At 44.3% G+C, this 18,282-nt stretch overlaps 1 protein-coding gene across 3 annotated transcripts; it reads right to left on the bottom strand.

Moving 5' to 3' along the window:
- Positions 1–463: 463 nt before the first annotated feature.
- LOC111870968 (facilitated trehalose transporter Tret1) lies at positions 464–17,611 on the bottom strand. 3 transcript variants are annotated; one of them, XM_023863658.2, is made up of 6 exons: positions 17,480–17,611; positions 9,580–9,716; positions 7,524–7,909; positions 6,235–6,468; positions 5,051–5,313; positions 464–661 (listed from the first exon to the last, which is right to left on the bottom strand). In XM_023863658.2, the coding sequence occupies exons 2-6, from the start codon at positions 9,704–9,706 to the stop codon at positions 652–654; spliced, it is 1,020 nt and encodes a 339-aa protein (XP_023719426.1). In that variant the 5' UTR covers positions 9,707–9,716; positions 17,480–17,611; the 3' UTR covers positions 464–651. The 3 variants fall into 3 exon arrangements, with proteins under 3 accessions (XP_023719426.1, XP_023719424.1, XP_023719425.1); XM_023863656.2 differs by lacking the exon at positions 464–661 and adding an exon at positions 2,695–3,490 and having other exon boundaries at positions 17,480–17,610; XM_023863657.2 differs by lacking the exons at positions 464–661; positions 17,480–17,611 and adding exons at positions 2,695–3,490; positions 15,996–16,230.
- Positions 17,612–18,282: the final 671 nt, after the last annotated feature.

The following is an 18,282-nucleotide window of genomic DNA, read 5'->3' as shown; positions in this document are numbered from 1 at the left end:
AAAGAGTACGTTGTCTCTCTCTGTTTTTGCTTTTGAATTTCCTTACAATGCTCCTAACAAATGGGTACCTGGGGGTGCTTTCCCCGGGGTTAAAGCGGCCAGGACGTGAAACTGACCACTGATCTCCAACTGGTGCCGAGGTCAAGAAAATATGGATCTATTCATTCACTTCCACATGCGCCTTCATGGCCTAATGCTTAATTAGTTTCCTTACCACGAGTTCTTATAATTTTGTGTGAGAAAATTGATTATTTTCATTTAAATAGTGTCATTATTTCAAGTTACATAAAAAGTTGAGTACTTTCATATGTTCTACATAAAAGCGGGGTAAATAAAATAAAGGAACGGGTGTTATAAATTTTATATTGCAAACAGCTTATACTGCAGAATAAAATTGAAATCATTTTTATTTCGTCGTAGGAAAACAGTTGTGTGTATAGCAGGATTTGGATGAAAGCTACAGACGTATCTGTACCAAATATCTTAGTATTTTCTTTCTTACTATTCGCTATTTGCACAACTGTACGAAATAAACGCGTATATATGAAAGCCTGCCTTTGTCTATCGGCACGTCTCAACTGTAGAAGCACGGGACGCTGCCTGTTTCTTGTCGGCTCTTTGGCTGATTTCTCGACTTTGAAGATGAGGGCACTATGTTCCTCTGAAATGTCAATAAAATTCATATCAGATATACACGACGTCACATCCCAGAAGAAAGTACAAAATTTGGAACAATCCGACATTGCTCGAACTGTCTGCACGCTTTACTTTGCGCGCCACAAACGTACGAAGAAACCCTTGGGCAGGTGATAAATCAGCTTCCCTGTAAGCTGTAATCCCTGTAAGTGGACTGGGTTCTTCGAACTCTGCCAAATGTGCAGTGCTGAGCTTGAAGTCCTGTATGATTGAAACCGTTTTACAGCTATCGCCGTGATCATGCGGCAACTTCTCCGGCACACCTACGATGCGGGAAGTCTAATCAAGGAATTGCAGGCGATACCAAATGTTTCCGTTGATGTATTCGATGCGGATGGATACATGGAACGCACAATAGACCACTGTAGGTCGCGGTGCAAGGGCCGAGTAGGCCTACCCCTCATGCATTCATGGATACAGGGAGCAGAGGCTTTGTGTGAGAAAAAGGGAACCGTTTGAAATAACAGTTACATGACTGGATTTTTAATCTCATTTGTATTTTAAGTTACGTACACATTTATAGAATATGCTAATTTTTAAGAAATATTATAAAGTTCCTTGTTAAATTAAATTCACATAAGATTAATATTGTGGCGTATAGACCCGTTGCTAAGCGGTGACTCTGTAAACAGCGGTCGTTGCTAGGTTATGCCCCCAAAACGCACGCACTCAGCAATAGAAAAACTGTTTTCTATGTGGTGCATGCCGAGATGTTATAACCGGGAGTTCTGGCGAGAACCTCTCTCGTCAGAGAGGGCGCTTCACATCAACAAACTTGGAACCGTCTGACAGTAACAAAAATCTGGTCTTGGGCCCAAGATGAATCTTGACACTAAGACAGACTGGCCGACTGATCATCGGTCGTAACATAACTTTGATTTTGACTTTCTTTGAGGCCCCATTTCGATACACGTACATATCTAGAATGTAATAAAAATCTTGGTCATGGATCATGAAGAGACTGAAGATGTGAATGACTATACTGGCGAAGGCCAGCAGCAACTTAACTAACTGACCGATCAGTTTGTTTCCAACATGTAAAATTGTAAATATAGATGATATATACTACTGATTTTCGGTAAATATGACTGCGCTGGCGAGGGCCAAGCAGCAGTTGTAAACGACAGGCTCGTCCTCTCGTCAGTGAGGACGCCACACATGATCTACACTGCAACGCTGACAAAAATTTGGTCTTGTCCCAGATGAGAGCTTGACATCAAGACGGACTGGCCGACTGGTCGTCGATCGTAACGTAATTTTGACTTTGAGTCAGCTGGCTAGTGAGTTAGATTCAGCAAGAGAACTGCTGCGGTTCAACTGCTGTCAGCTGTTGCTGTGAGAAGTTGGTACCTGAGGCACAGGGACATTTCGGGAACCCAGAGGAAGGTTAACGTACGCCGTTGGAAGCCGCTACCAAGCAACGGCTAGTAAATATCTGACTGTGTAACTAGTGTGTGTAATAGTGAATTCTAGATTGTAGTGACGCGCTGTGTCAAGGAGTCCAATAAATCCGGTCAACATTCCGAATCTCATTTTTAGTCATACCCCATAAAATTACGTGACGATACAATTTTGTAAATTTCTAATGATTACGTAGGAGTGTACGTCATGAACGGACCATGACGCGCCTACGTTTCCATAGTAGATGGGATTTTTTGTATACATGATAGGAAGGCCATATGGGAGAGATCATTGACCTCACAGGTAAGTTCCTCCGTATGGTTGTCTGCTTAAGGTGTGTACATCCCAAAATCTCCCATAATCAGGGGTCTCCTGTCTTAAATTGAAGAGAGGCTGGAGAGGTCGGATTCTGGTAAAATTTTAATTTAATTTTTTATAAATTTTATAAAATATTTTAAAATGTATCGTTGGTGTTGCGATTCGAACATTTATATACTTTATTTTTTTATTTAAATAAAACAAAATAAAAAAGTTTATAAATGCTCTAATTTATTTTTTATTTTATTTTATTTTTATTTACAATAAAAAAATAAAAAAATTATAAATGCTCGAATTGCAACACAAACAAACAATTTTAAATTATTAAATTATTTTATATATTATCTCTAAGAAGTTTGAGCCTTCAGTGCTATACTATGTGACGTCCATTTATTAATTTTACAATATAATGAATGGAACTGTAGAGTGACAGGTATTACAGTATCGAAATATGAATCTGTACCGTTAGGTCCAGGAGCGTAACCCCGCACGTCTGTGTTATAACAAACCCGACTGACGACTTTTCGACTTAGAACAGAGGTGCTACTGTATATCGAGGACTCGCAAATTATTTCATTTGCTTGAATTTCTCTCGACCTAATTCACAAGGGCTTATATCGAAACTGAGCCGTTGATGTTTCCCTCCTTCCTCCCAGCCAGTCTATCCTGGATTTCTTGTAGTGATATTCCCTTGGTCTCGGGTACCTTGTAGTACACGAACAGTGCTGCGATGAGTGAGTGCAGGGCGAACACTAAGAAGGCGCAGTACCTGCCCACGTAGTCTGTGAAGGTCTGGAAACTGTTGGTGAGCATGAAGGAGGTTATCCAGCAGGACGAGGTCACTATGGCCCCCGCGCTGCCCTTCACGTTGGGAGGAAGCACCTCGGACATTACGACCCAGGGCAGGGGCCCGATCCCCAGGCAGTACGCTCCGATGTACGTGACGAGGCACACGAGAGGTAGCCAGCTGATGGCCGTGACGTCTCGGTGAAGCTGCTCCTTCAGCAGAAAGTAGAGGCCCAGCACCAGGATGCTGAGTGCGTCGACGCAGGTGGACACGAGCAGCAAGACGCGCCTATGGTCAAACCGCAAAACAGCTTAGAGCCTTGCTAAGGTGTAACTGTCTCACGGAGACAGATCTACGTTTAGGTTGTTCTTTTTCCTTGAGGAAAGGGTAGGGGTAACGCTGAGCACGCGTATTCGGGAAGGGCTTGTGGGCCGGCATATCAGCAATGCTGACTGAGCTGTTCCTCGATTCGTCCATCATCGTTCCCTTCCACATCCTCCTACTTCATTAACTATCCTACCGTTCGGCGCTATATACTCGTAGTCTTAGATACTGACAGCACGACCCAGACCTTGTGGACATACGGCGCTGTCTGTGTGTCCCCATTCCCACTTTTGGAAAGAGGGACCAATTTTTACGAAATTCTGCATGAATGTTGTATCACTGAAGGTGACCCAAACCTCGTAACTTTAATTCTATAAAATCTGTAATAATAGGAAGATGGATATTGTCCAGAAACATAATATATGTCTCAGATAAATAGTTTTATACATATGTATTGCAGTCTCAAATACAACATTTACCTTGTCTCATCAGGTATATATACGTATGTACTTTACCAAAAGTGTTTCACTGTATATCTTATTTTTTATGCGAACGCGATGTTAATTTTTTAACATTATTTTAATGTACATATGTGTATGGACATGGGGAGCCGAGATAGCGCAGTCGGCATTGCGACTAGTTATGAGATGGAAGGCCGAGGGGGTCGGAGTTCGGGTCTCTGTACGGGCAAGCTTTTTCTCTTCTCCACTTCGTTCTCTGGTTCACCCAGCCTCCTATCGCATGAGAACCGAGAGCTTTTTTTCAGGGGTAAAGAGGCCGGGGCGTGAAGCTGACTACTAATTTCCAACTAGTATTAAGTTCAAGAATACATGGATCTATACATCCACTCCCCCATACATCTTCGTGGTTTAGTGCTTGAAGAGTTAAGGATAGGGAAACTTTACCTTTATACACAACTACTAATATTAATGTAAAGATATGCATAAGCACATCAGAAAAGTGGATTGTACCTTGAATTTGATTGAAATGCCTCAGGACCGTATGGAATGCAAGGCTTCTGTACCTATGATGCTGTTCTTTCTGGTGCTACTTGCTTGGTGAGTTAGTTGAGCGGCTCCAGTGAGTGCAACGTGACGGGTTCTCATTACAGCATTAGTTACCCTTGTGCCATTTCTCACTATACACTACATGCCGTGTTACTGGTAACAGCGCTGCTAACTAAACTGAAGTGTGCGAAGTAGGTAATTTAGCAAAGGCGTGGTTTTACTCAAGCTACTTCCAAGCGAGGCCGCGCCATAGCTCAAGCGGTTAGTCGCTGGCTTCCCACCGCGGCGGCCCGGATTCGATCTCGGGGTCTGGTAAAGTGGGATTTGTGGTGGACAAAGTGGCGCTGGGGCGGGTTTTCTCCGAGTACTTCGGTTTCCCCTGCCAATCTTCATTCCACCAAGTTCTCCATCATCATAATCACTCGGGGCAGGCTACAATAGGCCAATCAGTGGACCCAGTTGGACTCCACCCCGCACTAAGCTAATTACTTCCAGGCGAATGCCAGCTGTTACTTACCGGCCTGCCCGATCCATAATGGGCATGATGCAGAAGGACATTATGAGCATGACCGTACCAACAATGACGGCGCTGAGACTGGCAGACATGCTGCTGCCAGCCGCCTGGAAGATAGTCTCCGTGTAGAAGAGCACCACGCAGATTCCTCCCAGCTGCTGGAAGCTCACCAGCCCTGTCGAGATCACGAGGGCCTTCACAGCCAATGGACTCGTCAGCATATCCTTCAAGGAACCCCTGTTCCTGGCTTCCTTCTCCGCGACTTCCTGCATAACAAGGATATCGGGTTACGTCAGCATCGCGCTCAGCATTACTGAACTTCTTTGTGCAATTTGTACTTGTAGGATTTGAGGCTCTCACAACGGTTGTTATGAATGTGATATAACGCCGTGCAGTCCGTTCAAAATCAATATACATTTCGGAGTAACATGTTGTTTCCATCTTCAGGGTCGAAAAATAACCGAAACGAGAAACCAGGGTGAATCAAGTAGCAAACAGAACTCTCGACAGAATGTGGAAGCGACATGTTCCTTCGAAACGTCGGTTGACTTTCAGCAGATTAAACTGTGTTATGTCCCAGAAGATTGGAACTGTTATACACACAAAGTTTTCTACTTGTAAATATATTGCATCTAAATCATATTTGAGCGTGCGCCATCATCAGATAGCGACGTGGATAGTTAAGGCATCGTTAGAAATCGACTAGATTTCGTTTTCAGCACTAGACAGATACCAAGATCGCCATATCAGACTACACGGGACTTTTCTGTTGTTGCCTGNCGTATGATTTAAAACCGTCTAATGTGAAAGGGTGCATTTGATCACGTACACCACTGAGTTATCGGTCGCCGTCCGGGCGCCGTGTGTTGTAGTGGCAGTGGACGGCTGCTGCACGGCACAGTGACGGCATTTTGCCGTCACCGTGTAATGTGAAAGGGGCCATGCTCTTCTTCACTCCACTGAAAGAATGTCGCCGTTCGAGTTTTTGCCGTGCGGCCAAAACCGTATAGTGTGAAAAGAGCCTAAAGGCTTGTGGACAGCAGCCGTTTGAACCGTCGAGGCTCGACCCGAAGCGATAGTCCCAGGGAGAATACGGCTAAAAAAGAGACGCAGATAAACAATTTGTGAAACTTGAGATTTGTGTCTGATCGCACAGGAAGGAAGTCTTCTGGGCGGAGGCCACTAACCTTCAGCTGCTGAAGTTCATGCTCCACGTTGTGACTTTTGCCCCTAAGCCATTGCAGCGACTTCGCTGCGCCTGCGCGGTTGTCCTTTGTTAGCAGATACTGGGGAGCCTCAGGCATCCACACGAAGATAAGAACGGCGAGGACAGGAAGGGCGAGGCACGTGAGGTTCAGCAGAGTGTAGTGACCAGCGGCTCCAACCACATAGGCGTACAGTATGCCGATGTTGAAAGCCACCTGATCCACCAGACAAAACAGGCCCGTTGCATGTATTCTGGGATAGTAGATTGAAACATATAAAAGTATAACTTTTCGTGTAGTTTCGTACAAGTGAGAAACTTCTTCTCTGACCCTAAGGGAGCATAATCTGAGGGTATTTGAGAACAGGGTGCTGAGGGGAGGACCAGAGAGGGATGGAATAAGAGGAGTCTGGAGAAAGATCATCTTGAGGAGCTGCATAACGTGTACTCTTCGCCAGACACAATTAGACTGATCAAATCAAAGCGGAAGTGACGTGCAAGGCAAGTGGCACGCACTGGGAGAATAGGAATGCATGTAGGGTTTTGATAGAAAGGAGAAGGAAAGAGATCGTTAGGAAAACATAGGCGTACGTGGAGGATGCTATTAAAATGGATTATAGAAAAACAGGATTGGATTGTATGGGCTGGTTTGATCTGGCTCAGGATAAGGGAAAGTAGAGGAGGTTTCTTGTGAACATGGTAATGAAATTTCGGGTTGCATAGAATTTTGGGAAATTCTTGAATTGCTGAGCAACTTGTGGTGTCTTACACAGGATTCAGAATCTTATATTGCGTTTGAGGTTCTCACAGCGGTGTTTATGAAGAGAGCTACAGGTATCTCTGGGATGTTACACCGTGCACTGCAGAAAGCTTATAGTCATTTCGTGGTAAGGTACAGATCTGTGTACGCTTTGTTCTTGCTGTTTGCTTGCGTGACCTACTAGTCAGCCCTGAAGATGGAGGTAGCTCGTGAACCTCTACCAGATTGTACGGTGTTACATTCCAGAAATTAACGCTATTTGAAAGCCCTACAGGTTTACTTCTCAATAACCTTGTTTCAAGATGTGAACGAAATCAAACATGGTCAAGACATTGGAAGCGAAAAATGGAAAGCCCACTTCACAGTGAGCTGATGGTTGTAGTAAATTTTATAGTTATGACATTGTGAATGATACTGATTATAACAGAATTTGACCGCAATCGGGTATCCTTACTGAAGTATGCCGTACACATAGAACTTGTTTAGACAAAACTAACAATCCTTCCGCTGACCTGAAAGACGGCGCTGAGAGGTCCTCTGACGGATGGCTCTACAATCTCGGCTACGTAAATAGGAATGACGAAGACCACGCCCCCGAGAGTCAGACCCGAGACGAGTCTCGCGATGTACAGCCAGGCGACGGATCTGGTGCAGAGGATCAGGATCCAGCTAACAGTGACGGGCAGTGAGAGCGCCAGGATGGCCAACTTGCGGCCCACCATGTTCACCAACATACCAAACGGAGGCCCTCCAAACGCCGCGCCGAGCGCCAACAAGGACCCAACCCACGAAGCTTCATGATCTGTTATCCTGAAAGGACTGTCTTGGTGTTGCAGCATTGGAGTGGCGGGCGAAGTCCATGACAGGAGGGTTCCTGCTGAGACCACGATAATATTGGCTGCAACACAGAACAGGACCGGGCGAATGTCAGAGCCAACCTGTAACACCTCTAGCAAAATTGAATCTGCCCAACGTCCATAGCATGTAACTGTATCCAGGATCGAATCTCCGCCTGACCATCCAGTATTCCAGGTTTTCTTTCTCCTTCCTTTTTCAGTACCCCCAGGCGAATACCGGGTTAGTACTTGGATCAGGCTACAACGTGTTTATCTAAATCATTTGCTATTAGTCAGTCATCTGTCACCTTACCATTTGACGCTATCTAGTTCAGTTACTCATAGCTTTGTTATATTACCCACAAAAGAATAAGGGCTGCCGCACACCAACTGCGTCAAGACATGAGACAGAAGACGCAGTCTTGCTTCATTCGTGATTCGTCAGCATGAAGCTGACGTCAGCATAATGGCTCATGACTCATAATCTCATTGGTTTCAACTGTGCTCCTTTCTCTGCGCCATGTCGCAGACATCGTGTCTTGACGCATGCCGGTGTGCGACCTACCTACAAGTTCGTAGTTCAGCTTCTCAGATACACGCAGAATAACGTTCTCTGACTCATCGTGAGCAGTTTGTATCCTCGCAGGCAGACCTCTCAGACACGCTCATGCAGCCTGACTCACGTTATCAGTTGACCTGCAGGGCCAGAAATAAAGAAAATTTGATAACAGCATGAGCGGTAGCGTAGTTGGTTGAGGCACTATGCTACAAGCCTGAAGTTCGCGGGTTCAAGTCCCGATGAGGTCATTGTTTTTTTTTTTAATTTACCTAATCCTTCCAGCCGCACTATGGCTCTGGGGTCGACTCAGCCTCTAACGGAATTCAGTACAATTAATTAAATAATTTTCCTGGGGAGTAAAGCGCGGCCGGCGCATAAGTCTGACAACCTTACCGCCATCTGTGAGCCGATTGTCTAGATAATGTGGGACCCTCAACGTCTCACAACCCCATGGGCCTTCACGGCCTGGTACAGGGATAGCAGAAAAAAATGAAATATGTAAATATCCGTGAATAGAAATTCATCACCATACAGTGGACCCTAAGGGGCATTCTCCTCATAAGTCTAAATTTCAAGCCAGTTCAATCCAGTTCACGTCCTCACTTCCTAATTGATCAAGACCCATTCTAATATTATCCATTTTTACTTCTCGAATGACTCCATTGCTGCAGATTTTCCGAGCACAATGTGTGTAATCGTCCCTTTCCCACGTTCTGCATTGATCCCACTCTGCTTGACCTGTTGACCCTAATTAAGTAAAGTAGTCTATGTGACTTTGTGAATGGGGCACGTTCTTCAAGCGGCTGATTTTGGTTCCTGGCAATCAGAGAAGTTCTCACTGGATTTGAGAGATTCACAGCGGCGTGAAGAATCCTGTCTGCTGGGATATGACGCAGTATACTCCGGTAAAGTTTACCGACGTTTCGGAATAACGTACTGTCTCCACCTTCGGAGTCGACGAGTAAGTTATGAAAGCAAAAGGCAAGGAGACCCGCCCGTTTCTTTCTGGTTACTTGCTTAGCTTATTATTTTACCCTGAAGATGGAGGCAGCATGTTCCGAAACATCTGTCATCTACCAGAGTACACAGTGTTATATCCCAGTAGATTGTATTCCTCAGAAGGTTTCCTGTGTCTGTAGGGAGTCGTTACCACAGAAGGCCAAAACTGCATACCTGCTATCGTAGCCAGGATTTGCGGCACCTTGTCTGTTGCGGTGACTTCCGCAGGCTGCGGAATGCGCGTCTCCGTGGGCGCGTCGTTGTCTTGCAGTGAGTTGGGGTCCGACATTTCCATCTCCATTGCGGTCGCTCTGGATTCACACATCAGAAAGAAACTGCATTACTATTTTGAATTTGAGTAGCCCTCGCCTGCTGAAACAACCGTGTGTGACTGAACGACGAACCTAGAAATGCATGCCCATCACTGTCGTAGCTGAATCAGGGAGAACTAACACGGTTGTCAAGCTGTAACCTGCAGACTTGGATTAGGGAGGTACTGGGTTAGAAACTCCGCATAAACCAGCCTATTCCGACTGACGTTTTTTTTCTTCGAGATTTTCTTCAGTGTCTTCATGACAATTCAGGGTTAGTTCATTAACTAATCCACTCCCATTTCCTTTCAAATCCTTTTCAATTCATCATTTATCTGTAAAGCTACCTTCGATGCTATATGGTCTAGCTACTGACTGCAACGCAAAATTAAAAGAAATTTAAGGAAGAATGGATGATAATATTAAAATTATGTTGAAGGAATTGGTTTTGACGGTGTCAAATTTCGTACGAAAAACGGTATTAGGAAACTTGAAGACGATATAGAGGGATAATATTAAGGTGGATCTGAGAGAAATAGGTTGTGCTGATATGAGACATAACTGGGATGCTGGAAACAAGAGTTACATGCAGAGTTCTGTGATTACTTGGATGTGTGAAGCACAGAGTGAAATTGAACATTGAAATGGATCTTAGTGAATTAACTTAATATGTGAATTTTAGTTTTAAGAGTACTATCTTCTGAGGGGGCCGGTCACGGTAGCCGAGCGGTCTAAGGCTTGCACTGTCTTTGCACGATCTGAAGCCGGGATCGTGGGTTCGTATCCCACTCAGGGCATGGATGTTTGTGTGCGTTTTTCTGTGTTTGTCTACAGGTAGGGGCCTTGCGACGAGCTGATCACTCGCCCAAAGAGTCCTACCGAATGTGTAAGATCTAGTAAACCGAAGTGAAACGGAGAGTTTCATGGATGTAGGCCTAGGCCCAAATTGGGGCTGTAGAGCCACAGAAAAAAAAAATCTTCTGAGGGAGAAGTTGTGTAGTCCGGGAGAAGTTCGCCGACGTTTCGTAGAAATATAGGACCTCTCAGGACCGAAGATTAACCAAGCAAGTAGCCAGCAAGAAGTAAGCGATAAACACACCCTTCTTCAGATGTATGGTCTCGTTGGGAAGCATCAACAGAATGCACTAAGAAGGGAATACGAGTTATATTTGTAGAAAGGGGGTTTCATGATACTACCACAAGTAAACACATGTTCTATTGTAAACATCTTCTGAGGATAAGAGAAATCTGATGACCTTATGACTTCCAGATGTCCCTCAGATCGCCGTGTGCGAAAGCGTATTATGCATTTCTGGTTTAAGAGGCGGTCTCCTTATGTGAGAAATAAAACACGTTGTATTGTTTTAGAAGAGTAGGCGTGTGCAAATTATGGGTCTGCAGTAATCCTTGAGTTAGGCGGTGCCATAGCACAAGCGGTTAGTCGCTGGCTTCCCACCGGGCGGCCCGGATTCGATCCCGAGTCTGGTCAAGTGGAATTTGTGGTGAACAAAGTGGCGCTGAGGTAGGTTTTCTCCGAGTACTTCGGTTTCCCCTGCCAATCTTCATTCCACCAATTGCTCCACAATCACCCTCACCTACCATCTTGGGCTGGTACAATAGGCCAGAAGTGGCCGCAGTACAAGGGACTTAGTCCCACCCCACTAGCAATTAAAGAAAAAGAATTAATGCTTGAATATATGTAACGGTGAGAAGGTATCTCTGAACTTTTTAAAATTTTATTTACCATAGCAAGCAGCTCTATGGAATTAACATGATACACGATTGTGTGTTACGTCGTAGGTCACGAACGAGAGAACTGTCCTTTGTTTCGGTATATCGTGTCTATCCCTTGAGTGCTCATGAAATTTGTATGTAGCTATGCGAAGTGTACTATATAATGGAAAGGAAATCGTTTTCGATTGACTATTTGTGAGACCTATTCGTTGGCGATGACTTTAGATTTTAGCCTCGACGCATCATTCGGAAAAAATGTGGCGCTAGAAAAGAAAGCAGGAGATAGCAGTGTACGAAAGCCTTCATAACAAGTGCTGAGACTACACGTTGAATTTGTTGTTACACTTGTATTACTATTCGGAGCAACAAGTTTCGGCGAGAACGTATTGTGACATGAGGCGTAACACCAAGAATAAGGGGCCAGAGATACCAGACAACAACCTCGTAAACAATCAACGATACAAGAGCCATCGCTATGCAGCATTCGCACGCAACAATTGAGGAACTGTTTGAAATGGCGTTTTCTGTGCTGTCCGCGCCTAGGCTACATAAGTAGTGGCTGGGGAGCCAGTCGAGAATTGACAGCAGAAGTTCGAGGTTTGTAGCTGCAAGTCAGTCCAGACAGGGAGCTAACAGCTGAAGCCAACGGTCAGAGTATGAGGTTCGCTTGAGACGGTTGCCACCATGTAAGGACGTGAGACCTGAAGCAGACGAACCTCCGTCGTTGGAAGCCGCTACCAAACAACGTGACTGAGGGTGATAGTGAGCTGTGAAGTGTAGTGACGAATTATAAACGTGTCCAGTAAATAATTTCCTTGAAATTTTCACGTATGGAGGGAATATAGATTAAATTACAAATTAAATAATTCTGCAGCTTAGTGAAATATCATATGGCCACGACTTTCGGGAACACGCGGCATAGAAAGTTGGAATTTTTCCGACGTTCTGTAAACATTGTAGTTGCCACCTGTTATATAGATCTGGCAGTGGCCGTGAGTGGACGAAACACAGGAGCGGGGTGCTAACCAATAGGGAGCGATCACGTGGTTAATAAAAAGCGTATGTGGGAAGTGTTCTGAGGATCAGGAAGTCCTGCCACCTGCAGAAAACTCAGGACAGGAATAGTTTATTTGATATATCTAGAGCTCGTGAAAATTGGTGTCTCAATTCAGGTTCCTTGTCAGGCTGATTTATAATAGCTTGGTGCTTGAAGTTCGGTAAATGTGTTTGTTATGTGCGGTAGCATGAATTTTGCCGGTCTGTCGTTGATACTCTTATCAGCCGCAAAGATAAATGTGTGAGTAACACGATTGCCTTGTTATTTCTTGTTATGCACCAGGAGCGGGCTTGAAAGGAACTGAATATTTTGTTTACAGCACCAAACAAACTTTTTCACAGACAACTGCTATCCTGACTGTGGGGCTTTTTGTGATTTTCCGCTGTTTCTCCAGGAAAACACCGCGATATTACCTCTATTAAGCGAAGACCACTTCATAATCCTTTCTAATTCACCTTTAATCTAGAACGAAAAGTCAGTAAATAGTTCACAAATGGATATAACCTCTGAAAGATATTTATTTCTCGTCATATGCCCCACCAACATTAATATACCAGTGCGTCGAAATCCGCAGCACAGAAGACGTTTGAGTGTTGTTTCAGCCCCTTCAGCACTTCCAGTTACAACCTCTTCGTCATGAGCGAAACGTTGCTAACAAGGCGGTGTTTTAGCGGCCCAAACAGATGGAGGGCACTAGGGGCCAAATCCGGGCTATAAGGCGGACATTCAAGAAGTTCCCCAAGTAGTTCTTGAATTCTCCTGTGTTGCTGGGGCTGTATGGGGTCTGGCACAACTCATAATGAAGCAGTAGCCCTCTTGCCTGTTGGCCTGGAGGTTTCCTGCGAAATGCATTCCGAAACTTCAACAGGACCTCACAGTACGATGCAGAATTCAGATTTTCACCACGCTTCTCAAAATGGGCGAACAGTACTCCCTGAGAATCTAAAAACACGCACGGTAAGCATAACTTTTCCAGCAGTTGGCGGAATTTTCGGCTTTTTGGTTGAAGGTGGACTGAGATGTTTCCATTGGATTGAAGCAAGCTTTGATTCGGTTTGGTAGTGCTGTATCCACGATTCTTCCTCAGTAAGGATCCTGTTAAGCATACAATCTCCTTCATTTGCATACCGTAAGAGATGTTGCAAGGACAGACCCGTTCGGTTCATTTTTTCTGAGGCCTCAGTTCTCTGGGCACCCACCGTGCCCACAGCATTATGCTGTGTGCTAAACCATGGGAACACCCTAGTGCAGTTGCTACACTGTCAGCTCGACTCAGCTCTTCCACTCGCTGCACAATTGCTCCTATCGGAATCTCAACAGGACATCATCTGCGAATTTCATATATCCTTGACAGAATTTATCGACTCAGTTTTCAACCAATTTACATCGCAAACGCTTCCCACTGTATACAGGAAACTTTTCTTTATGGATATCCTTTGCATTGAGTCCTTTTGTCCTTTCCTCTTCGGTAGTTTACCCTTCAGTTCCGATATCCATTTTGACTACTGGAACCAGCCTGTGAACATGCGCATGCACGTCTGCTGAGGCTGGACTGTGCTGCTACCTAGCGATACACATAAGAAAATCTCTTGCGTCCATTGCAGCTGCTTTACTTTCACTTGTTCCCCATTTACTGACTCTTCCGCGTATAGTCTTCTCATTCTACGCTGTATATTCTGGCTACTGACAGCATCGTGAAATAACCACTCCCCCAAGAATAAAAACTGGTCTTGTATTCACTTCAGTGATCATCACACTGCAGTTGGGCTCACGTGCTCGGTTATGTAACGACACTTCATCAATCACAGAGTATATTTTCAGACAAGACCCGGGATAGTACCTCGATGAGGCCCCAACCATCAGCCATTCGAACAGTGCCGCTGTGTAACCCAGGTAGTGGCAGCGCCCTAAGTAGTCGCCCCTCGAAATTACTGGCTGAAACGTTCCCACTGAAGGTCAGCTAACCACAACCACTCACTTGCTGTACGTGTACATGTGTGTTATCTACACTGTACGCTACCCGAGTACTGTACGTTCTGAAAAAGCGACCTCGAAATCCTTGATGTAAGTAGGAATAAGCCTCATTTTTGTTATAACATGACGTAGGTGAACACTACGCCATGTTCGTAGTCAAACAGAAGTTTACCGCTGTTCTTTCTGGATCCGGTCAAGATGAAAGCAGCAAGGTTGCTCGTTGCTTGTTTGGTTCACTCTTCGACACCAAGATGGAGGCTATATCATTATTTAAATTGAACCAGACTACACGGCGTTATACCCAAAAACGACAGTAATAATCTTCACAACCACCTCTATGAGAGCCTAAAATCCAGCACCAGTATTTCGTAACAAATAAATTAACTCATAATTTTAGGGCCTATTTGAGATTTTCGTGAATGTGGGAGAAGAGTAATGCATATAGGATATCGGTGGGAAAGCCGGAAGGAAAGAAAGCAGTGGGAAGACCAAGGCGTAGGTGGGTGGAAAATATTAAAATGGATCTTAGAGAGATCGGATGGGATGGTATGGATTGGATTGATCTCACTCAGAATAGGGACCAGTTGAGGGCTTTTGTGAACACGGAAATTAACCTTGTGATTCCATAAAATGCTGGGAAATTTAAAATTAGCTGCAGATTTGGCTTCTCCTCAAGAAGGGCTCAGCTCTATAAGTAAGCAAGTAATTTAAGATTTTCATAGGGGAGGAAACCTTCCAAATACTGGTTTATACGTTCCTAATATTATGCTGTATGCAGGATAGACATTGGTTCGAGTCTCGAGCGGAGGACAGACTGTCCTAGAGCTCCTCGCACTTTTCAAGTAAACACTCGGTAATACGTGGAAATAAGCTTCGATAGATTACTTCATCGTCCTTGCCAACCCAGTGCGCAACTACTAATCCAAGTCGAGTCCGAACAGAACAACTAGTTGATGAGGGGTAGCTAAATAACGTAAAAGTCAGTCACCCTGCTTCCCTGAATGATACCACCCTTCAGTATAACTGCGGATTTTATCTTTACGCAGCGAAACATGTTTAAGTTGGAACAGTACAGGGCCAAGAAAATGCTCCGTGTTACACAGGGTTCCCTTTAATAAAGGTTCTTATGGCACTACACATTAATTTTTAAATGTCATTAAATCAGCATTTATTTTATAAATTATAAAATAAATAACTTTATTTTTTCTCTGTAATGTCGCTCTATCATGCATCGGGTGTTTTATTTATTTACATTCTTCTCCCCACTATCGCAACCCCCTTGAGCATCCAGCGAGGCGTGTCATCAGATGTACCCGTATAGCTTTTCCAGCTACATTAACCTCCCTTGTTTTCAACCGTGTTCCCTTCCAGCCCTACACGTTATGGAGTGTTACGTCGAGACGGACTTTCAACGCCATCTCCCATTAATAGTACACACAAATAATCAAGTGTAACTGGTCTCCTTTATACAGTATACTACATTTCACATATCCACATAAAAATATTATACTCACAGAATATACACGATAGACTGGAAGACTTCTCGCTTGTGACTTATTACATTACTTTTATGCAACCTGTTCACACTCGACAGTTTGTTGCCGTGGTAACGCCAAATTTCATTATGACGACAAATATCACGCGTAAGGTGCTTATCAAATTTAGCACTTCGTTATAGAGACGTATGGGGTAATGGATGTATGGATCCACATTTTCTTGACCTCGGTACTAGCTGGACGTGAGTGGTCAGCTTCCCGCTCCGACCGTTATACCCCCCGGTACCCTTTGGATAGGAGGTTGGGTGGACCCCAGAGGCGGTCTAGACGACGTGGAGAAGAGAAAATACTTGACCCTACCGGGACTCGAACTTGACCCCTTGGTCGTAGAAATCTTTTAAATTTATTTCTTTTCACGCTCTCTTTGGTAGTTCACAGCAGCGCATTCCTCGGCTCTCAAACGCGAAGCCATAAATAATGTCCTTGTGTTTGTGTCCTCCGGTAATGAAGGACAGTTACAACGCTCGATCGGCGGCAGTTTGGAATCAGTTTTATTCAATGTTTCTTGGCACAACCTCTGACTGAACTTTGAATTATTGTTCCTGAAGTTTGAATATTCGCGATACGGAACTCATAAGGAGTTCCAGCACAGTTCTGGTAGTGTACTAGATTCCAGTCATTGGCAGTTTTCTGTTAAAGCTAATTCACTTGCGTGTTTCTTCGCGTTTCGTGAAGTTTTTAGCTGACCGCACTGAACTGGTTTACGTTGACTTTCACACACAGATTGAAGTTTCTGCTCATTCCCATCTGACTCGCTATTGTGCACACCGCGTGTTACATTTTCCAGCACATTTCTACACTGTTGCGCATAGCAGGCAGCTGAACAGACACTCGTGTGTTTTCAATACACACTCTGGGGTCTTCCTCCCCCCCACCCGCCCTCCCAACCTCAGGCATATTGTGGCCAGCGGCTTTAGCTGTAGGTAGATATCAGCTGTAGTGAGGTAAAATCCAGTAGGTCCAACTGTCAATTTCCACGTCCTTTGCGCAAATTTCCTGTAGTCGCCTAGGCGGCCTTCAGTCACTTTTTTCACAGTCCGTTTCATAAAGATATTTCTGGCTTTACGTTTTCCATATAGTAATGTTAAATTTCTTTGATTTCCATCGGATAAAGAGGAACGTACTTGTTACGAGAGATTTCAGTCTTGCAGCTTTCATTTTTCATTATATTTCAGTATAATATGTCTTACAAATGCTGGCTAAAAAGCCAGCCAGTTTAAATTTCTCACACCGTTGGATATGAAGAAATGATATACACTGGGATGTGATGCTGTATAGTTCACTGACGTTTCGGAAGCTACTTGCTTGTTCATCTTACTCTTCGACGCTTAAGAAGGAGGCCATGCTTTCCTCCAAAACGTCGGCGAACTTCTATAGCAGTAAAGGTTGTCATATCCCAGAAGAAAATACAGTTAGCGGAACTTCTGGCTTTCGTTACTTACCAGACGGATGTTTCAGCAAGAGGCAATAGGCTGCAGGACTCGCTGGTCTTCGCATGCGGCACCCTGATGTGAACTGCCACTCGCCGGATCTGTCCGCCTTACGGAAGGTTCGATCTAATCCTTACTGACCATTCTTGAGTTATCATTCAAGCCTTGCTATCTCGTGACCTTTATGTTGCGGTTCATTTTCTCTTCCTATATCTCTGCCGCCCCTCATTCTTTCGTCTCTTGTTTTATGTCCTAATTATGAGACCGCAACTGTCGATCAGGAGAGTAACTTACGTCATACTGCAAACCGCGAAATGTGTCTAGAAATACGCGAGAGAGCGCTCGCTTTTGTTGTGATGTATTTAACCCTCTAAGGTTTACTATATGTGTCACCTGCTTTAACATACTTGAACCCTGCATTGTGCCCACAGAATGTATTGGTTTGTTCCGTATGGTTCTCATAATAAACAGCGATTTTTTCCCTAAAAAGCATTAACCGGTTGGTCTTTGGAGTGGCGAAGTAATATATTCCCTGTGAGGTACGGGCTGGATTTTTATATAAGATTGTACTGTGCTTCGTGGTTAGTTTTACAATGCTGTTAATATATCTGACCGTTAATTGAATGTTAGGATGAATGAAGAATAATGAATTGGGAAGTGTTTTGAAAGAAACAGCGGTAGCGTGATCGAGCTACTGTCCCGGAATTTGCTTGGAGTGACTGAGAAAATTATCGAGAAACTTGGTCAGAATGGCTATTGTCCCGTCCGAGATTCGAACTTGTCACTTTCGGAATACAACTCTAGAGCGCTGCGTT

The sequence above is a fragment of the Cryptotermes secundus genome, unplaced genomic scaffold, assembly GCF_002891405.2.
Source record: "Cryptotermes secundus unplaced genomic scaffold, Csec_1.0 scaffold1044, whole genome shotgun sequence".
NCBI classification, from domain to species: Eukaryota; Metazoa; Arthropoda; class Insecta; order Blattodea; family Kalotermitidae; genus Cryptotermes; species Cryptotermes secundus.
This window is presented reverse-complemented; position numbering and strand designations above follow the sequence as displayed.

Coding starts and splice junctions, on each gene's coding strand:
- LOC111870968 (XM_023863656.2), bottom strand. CDS start 9,706: ATGGAGATGGAAATGTCGGACCCCAACTCACTGCAAGACAACGACGCG. Junction 7,910..9,579: donor AATCCTGGCTACGATAGCAG/GTATGCAGTTTT, acceptor TCTGTGTTGCAG/CCAATATTATCGTGGTCTCA. Junction 6,469..7,523: donor CTCTCAGCGCCGTCTTTCAG/GTCAGCGGAAGG, acceptor CTGGTGGATCAG/GTGGCTTTCAACATCGGCAT.